Genomic DNA, 7,331 nt, shown 5'->3' on the forward strand with positions numbered 1-7,331 from the left:
TACCACGCAAGTGCCAAAGTTCTGAGCTACTGTAGATGTGTAAGCAAAAAATTCCTGGATTACGCATGCTAGCAGAAATTCCACAATTACCTGTGAAATACGCTTGAGGTACACCGGAAGCACGGAATTATCTGTTTCCGTATGCACCAATTCTTCGCTTACGTTAAGCGGAGCCATGAAGTTGGGCCCTGATCTGGATTAATTTTGACGAGACCTCTACACTTACCTCCAGTCCATCTGTTCCACCAGGAAAGCACAGATTAAGAATCCAGTCCTATTGAAGCCATGCGTGCAGTGAACGCCAATAACATCCATAGGGTTCTTAGCAATGAAGTTCGAACACACCTGGATGAAGGCCTTGGTTTGATCCGCGGAGGGACATTCTCCATGCCTGGAAATAATCAATCAATCAATCAATCAATCAATCAATCAATCAATCAATCAATCAATCAATCAATCAATCAATCAAAAATCTTTAACTACTAATAATAATAATAATTGGCTTATTACTAGACATGTTCAGCCGTTGATTTCAACAAACTCTTTCTAACTTAGGATTAATCTTAGGACTTAAAACGAGTTAAGTTCCTTATCCATAGATGTCAGGACACATTGAACCAATCTTAAGTTAGGACGAGTAATACTCGCCCTAACTCAAGATAGTATTAATCCTAGCGTTTTGTGAAATCGGCTGCAGTGCCTTAAAGCCGTTATACACTTTCGGAACAGAAAAAAAAAAAAAAGTTCACAGATTTACATATCACTTACAGGGTTTACAGAAGGTAATGGTGAAAGACTTCTCTTAAAATATTATTCCATGAAATGCTTTACTTTTTGAAAAAACATTAAACAATTATTAAATCGCGATATCGAGAATTACGGATTTATTTTAAACACATGTCATGACACGGCGAAACGTGCGGAAACAAGGGTGGGTTATCTTGTTATTTTCTCCCGACTCCGATGACCGATTGAGCCTAAATTTTCACAGTTTGTTAATTTATATATAAGTTGTGACACACGAAGTGTGGGCCTTTGGACAATTCTGTTTACCAAAAGTGTCCAAGGGCTTTAAACAAGACTCCATACATTATAAATTCTACTTACCCACGGCACTGTAGTTTAAAATGCTTAGCTCCCTTCGTTTCCACAATCTGCTTATCATAAAAGCGGTTTGTATTTGTTAGATCCACCATCAGCCCCATCTTGGTCTTGTGGCCGTCCAGATAAGAAAATAACATCTGAAGATCAAATCGATTCTCCTCAGGAATCTGACGATTGTAGTTTGGGCCGAGAGGCGTCTTGAAAGGTAGAAACTTCCCTGGAAGAGAGTAAGTTATCATAACATCAATAACAATCGGCAATGCGCCGTATTTTTGACCGCGTGAGGGCGCTCTCAAACATAATGTATGACTTCCTGGGTATAATTCATTCATACCCAAATAAGTTATTACAGGGTCTAGGTACTTTTTACAGGACAAAAAAACACAATGTCCACAGATTTATTATTAATTTACGCTAAGTTCTGGGTTTAGTAGATGGAAAGTTCTAGGTTCTTTTACATGCATTACACAACACGCTGGACCTTTGGTTTCACATCAGGACAAAGGAACAATGGTTAGGTGACCTGCTTTATTATTACATACCTGCAATCAGTTGACCTTTACGAGGACAATTTAACCATCTGTCTGGGACCGCCATGGCTGATGCTTCAATTCATCCAAGGCTTGATAACTGCACACAAAATAATCAAATCAAATTACAAAATTATATACTAGATTCACATGAAAACAAAGGAACATTTCAGATATGAATATTTCAAGGGATGTTTTCTACAATCATCATCAGACATTTTAAGCCGTGTAAGTTTTATGTATAGATCTTAGACGAGTATTTTTCTTACCAATTATGAATGTTCCTTTATAGGCACTGGACACCTTTGGTAATTGTCAAAGACCAGTCTTCTCACTTGGTTTATCTCAACATATGCATAAAATAACAAACCTGTAAAAATTTGAGCTCAATTGGTTGTCGAAGTTCCGATATAATAATGAAAGAAAAAACACCCTTGTCCCACGAAGTTGTTTTACTCATTTCCCAAAAACTACAGCACCTCAGAACGTAATATTTTCAGGGAAGCTTTCTACTATCATTATCTTCAAACTGTGTAAGTTTAGTGTAAATCTTTGGACATTGTGTTTTTTGTCCTACAAAAAGTACATGCACCCTTTAAAAAGCAGAAAATCTATAAAAGAAATATTTAAATAAATTCTGAAAATTTCCAATTTCCAATTTCCGGTCTAATAGGCCTACGTACATGTACATGTACATGTACGTAGGGCTCCATTTTGCGAAGGGTCAACATTGCATTGACACTCAATAGTTGTGCATGCTCGCGGTAATTAATTTTAATGTTGAGTACGAGTATTGCTTTGTGCGTACATTATCACTACGCGCCTGTTTAAACACCTCTTACTGATTTTATATCACACATTCAAATAATGGCCACGTGCCCTCTCAACCAATCAGAATCTGACAAGCATTCAATGGAATGGGCACAGTTCTCATTGTACCCGTACCAATAAGAACACATTATGCTTGCAAACCTACATGTAGAGTTTCACCAGGCAGACATACATGTACATAATGTAAAAAGTTTTAAAAATCTGAAATTCCTCACCCCGAAAAACAAAGCTGACAATTTGTTGCATTACACCAGTATCCCTGGCAGTGGACCAAAAGTTCAATCAAATTGTGCATGAATGGACCAGGGCCCAACTTCATAGAGCTGAGCTAAGCATACAAATTTGCTAAGCATGAAATTTCTTCCTTGAAAAAAAAAAACCCTGAGGATTACCAACCAAATTTCCATTTGTTGCAAATTGCTTGTTACTGGTTTTCATTTGTTGTTTGCTTTTATCCTGAAAATCACGTAGAAATTTGGTTGGTAATCCTGTTTTTATCAAGGCACAACTTTTGTGCTAAGCAAATTTTTGTGCTTAGGGGCTCAGCTCTAATTGGCTCTGGGCCCAATTTATAAAGCTGTTTGTACAGCAAAGTACTGCTCGACAAATTTGTTAAATGCTCGGCTAAAATTGAGTGGGGCACCAGCCACAACAAAGCAACCTTTATATTATACATGTTGCACTTTTGGGTGATAACCTGTTTCTGCTAAGTGATACTATTCTGTGCTTAGCAAGATTTGTGCTTACAGGCTTTATGAAATTGGGCCCTTGTTACAACCTCCATCCCAATTACTTCCTGATGAGACAAAAGCCATCAAGGTCTTACCGAAGATAACATTCGGGGATGAGTGTGAGCTGTTTCTCAAGAGGGGATTCCCCATTCAACACTGTGCAATCAATGTTGCAGCATGTAGGGGATTACCCTGCACTTTGAATTGAACTCAAAGGGAAACTGCACGTTCTGTTTGATTTATTTGTCGTCTCTGTTAATCAAACAGTAGAGTTTTCAAGCAAGCGTTATATTACTTATTAAACAAATAAATAAAAGTAAAGTTTAAAACATTTATGCAACCTTCAATAATGAAAAGAAGCTTAAAAAGCCATCAGAAAATAATTTAACCCTCTCCGAAATGAACCCGTAATAAATCCCCGGGCGAAAGTTGCTAGGTAGATGTTTCTTATAAGTTATAAAACTCGGGTACATTTTTTGTGTATCACGAGTTCCGCAATCTTTCACAGACTGCTGTCCATCACTCACGCCGCAACGCTTGCTAATAATACGCCATTTTTTAGTCAGGGGACATGACCATTGAAATGGAAATTTGCGCAGACACGGTGTGTCGGAATGCGCAGTGCCGACATCGACCCAATTTTTATGGAATTTCTGGAAGCAACTTCTCTATAAATTTGCTTTGCGACTGTCTGTGATAGTTCATAATACAAAAGAAATTAAATAGACACCCAGTTCAGAGTTAAACCTTTCAAATAATTTTCTGTCAAAGAACTGTAACGACCTGTAAAATGTCATTTTAAAGCATTTTCAGGAGAAAAATCAACATAATAATTTATGTCCGTATTTCATGTGTTAACAAAATTGGCAAAAACTACCTTTTTTATCCACGTGAATTGTAGTTCTACAAATTTGTCCAGGGAAAAAAATACGCGCACGGTCGGGGACAATCGGCATTAGCGGTAAAAAGAGCGGTAGTGCTTAGTCATTTGTTTGTGGAGAAAATTCACACTCAAAATTCATTTGATTTTTACTCAAAACCTGTGATACCTCTATTTGAACAATTCCAAGTGTAGTGCTATCTGCAACTTCTGAAGCATTAGATCGGTAAGTTTCATGATGCAGATCGTTGCAGATGGTTTTTCAAGGAAGCGAAAAATTTTGATATCAGACGTGCTGGGTCCTGGGGCCAAGGATACGGAGTGGATTGGACCGATTTATGGGGCTAATTCATGTCGTGACATACAATACAACAATATTATGAACAAATCGCTCAACTTTTCATTTTGTATTGTAAGCAGTAGTTCAACAAAATTGCACTATTTTACAGACGTGTTTTTAATTATTAACCGTTACAGCTCTTACCTTATATTACTTCCTAGGAAAGAACACAGCTAGAAAGAGTAATTCTGGTGGATTTTGTAGCTAACATATTGTCTGTTTTTATTTATTTTTTATTTCACAGAGAGTGTGGTTCGGCAAAATTATTATAGAGTGCGCCCTCACTTGACCTGATTGAGGTCGCTTGGTGGCGTTTTATGGGAACAGCAAACTTCTTCTAGGGAAGTGTGCATGTGAAAGAGGTTTGCGGTTACACCATGTGAATATCTTCTTTTTTTTTAGCAATGATCTGATAACTACTCGTAGCAACCCATACTTATTGCTTAATATTCTAAAATACTATAAAACCACCATTGTGTCAGCCTCTTGAAAACTAATCAATCAATTTTCGATAACTAAACAGATTTCTTTAATTTGGGGCCATATGCTTCTTGAAACTAGGATTTGACTCTTCCAAGAAGTTAATAACCAATGATATACCATATCCTATGATATGTTTCTTGAAAACTAGTGAATTGGAATGAATGTACTATTCCATTAACCAATGGTGTACCATCCCTTTATATATGTTTCTTGACAACTAGATGATTGGAATCTATTGACCCTTGTCCACTCAATCACATAATGTGTGAGAATGCAATACTTCTTTTTAAAAAACGCCGTGTCTTGCTTTCACTTTTCTCATGTTTTAACGATTTGATGAATGATTTTGTGAAATGTTGTCAATAAACAATTATCCTCCGGAATAAAAAAAGGAAAAACAACGCCTCATAATGCCCAACAAATCTACTGTCTGCATATAAGACAGTTTTAGGTCTGTACGTTGCTTTTAAACGACAGTGCATTTAGTGAACAAATTTTCTCGTCTTTGTGGTACTCAAAGCTGGGTGTCGCGTCACTATTACGTCACAGGCCCACCTGCAAAGCTGCTGCGTCTTCTTCTGGTTCCTTGATAAATAATATTTCCAATAAATAGGAGCCTGGAAAGCAATGTAACTTTGTATTGAGGATGTTTATTTGTCAGATATTCGTGAAAAACACGGAAAAGCAGTGGTTGACTTTGCAGGTAGCTTGTTTGATATTGAGGATGGTGGTTAGTTATATTCATTAAAAACACTGAAAAACAGTTTTACTTTGCTGATAGCCTACTTTAATTTGTTTGTTTTGAGAATCTTAATGGTCAGTTATATTCATTAAAAACACTGAAAAACAGTAATTTTATACTTTGCTGGTAGTTAGATGTTTGTATTGAGGATTTGTATTGTCTGTTATTCTCGTTAATAATGCAGTCCCTAGGCATTAGGTCATTTTAATGAGGTGATAAAACTGAACGGTTGATGTGCCATTTCATCATTGCAACAACAAGAATTTTTTTTTGCAAAGGGCACTTCCATTGGAAAATCTAAAAGGGAAGGTATACGTTCGTGTACTCTTAAAGGTAATTGAAATTAAGGCAAATTTTAAAGGAAATTGCCTTGGATCGGACGAGTTGGTAAACAAAAAGCGTTTGAAACCGTTTGTTATGAAATGCATATGGTTAGAAAGATGTTTTAAAAGTAGAATATAATGATCCACACAAGTATCACTCAAAATTGCACGGTTTTCCTTTACGTCGCGAACTAACACGGTCGGCCATTTATGGGAGTCAAAAATTTGACTCCCATAGTAAATGGCCGACCGTGTTAGTGGACGAGGTAAAAAGAAAAACACGCAATTTCGAGGCATATTTGTGTAGATCATTGTATTCTACTTTTAAAACATCTTTCTACCCATATGCATTTTATAACAACCGGTTACAGAACGCTTTTCAAAGACCAACTCGACCGATCCAAGGCAACGTGTTCCTTTAAAAGCGTACGGCGGCTTTTGATAGTATAAAAGTGTTGAGAAACATTTCCTTTCAAAGTAGCGTGGCTATTTAAAAAGGTATAAGTTTTTATGCCCCGAAATTTGAAGCTGAGAGGCGTTGATTTTGTTTTCTAAAAGAGATTTGTCTTCCTGCGTGGACGTAAACGCTCTAGATTTTCGGCGATTATCAAAATGTTCACATGTTAGTTTTATTATATAGGCCTATATATACATCTAGATTTTAGTATGACTAAAACAACTTCGAACGGTTCAAAATCCACAGGTCATACTTTGCCTTCAAAGTTTGTAGGCGGGAAACTTTTGAAGGGTCAGGGCACCAATGCCACCACCAGGGGTAACATGATGCCCTGGTGGCTCGAGTGTAGCTCCACCTGGACCACAAAAATTTGCTAAGCATGAAATTTCTTCCTTGATAAAAACAAGTTACCATCAAAATGTCCACGTGATTTTCAGGATAAACAAACAATGGCTAAATACCAGTAACAATCAATATGCAAAAAGTGGAAATTTGGTTGGTAATCCTGTTTTTATCAAGGAATAAATTTCATGCTTAGCAAATTTTATGCTTAGCAGCGCTATGAAATTGGGCCCAGGTGGTGTGTGTAAGTCGAGTCGGCTGCGCTGAACGTGTGGTTAAAATGAACGCAAAACCTTAAAATCTTGTGAGACAATGTGTTATTTCTTGATGCCAAAATAACTGATCATAAACATCCAAAGAGAATCAGCAAAGTGACACTGTTGTCATTATCTAAGAGCCTCTGAAAATACTTTCACAAAAGGCCTTCTTTTGGCGTAGGGCCTAATCAACATGCATGCACGCTTCGGGTTCAAACCATATATTATTATTATGGCCATATCTGCAGTGTCGCCAATTTGCCCGTCTTTTTACTTAAGGGAAGGTACACGTTTGGTAATTACTCAAAACT

The 7,331-nt window shown here is 37.1% G+C and overlaps 1 protein-coding gene across 2 annotated transcripts in view; it reads right to left on the minus strand.

Moving 5' to 3' along the window:
* Positions 1–7,331, minus strand: part of LOC139949803 (mRNA-capping enzyme-like) — a 58,189-nt gene that overhangs the window by 19,391 nt on the left and 31,467 nt on the right. Inside the window, exons 1-4 of one of the 2 annotated variants that reach the window (XM_071948346.1) lie at positions 4,561–4,669; positions 1,647–1,734; positions 1,108–1,321; positions 227–391 (exon numbers count right to left, since the gene is read on the minus strand). In XM_071948346.1, coding sequence (XP_071804447.1) covers positions 227–391; positions 1,108–1,321; positions 1,647–1,701 — 434 coding nt within the window. In that variant the 5' untranslated portion in view covers positions 1,702–1,734; positions 4,561–4,669. Of the gene's footprint in view, positions 1–226; positions 392–1,107; positions 1,322–1,646; positions 1,735–4,560; positions 4,670–7,331 lie in introns of those variants that run through there. The other variant, XM_071948347.1, reaches the window with a different exon arrangement.

This window comes from Asterias amurensis, chromosome 17 (assembly GCF_032118995.1).
Source record: "Asterias amurensis chromosome 17, ASM3211899v1".
NCBI classification, from domain to species: domain Eukaryota; kingdom Metazoa; phylum Echinodermata; class Asteroidea; order Forcipulatida; family Asteriidae; genus Asterias; species Asterias amurensis.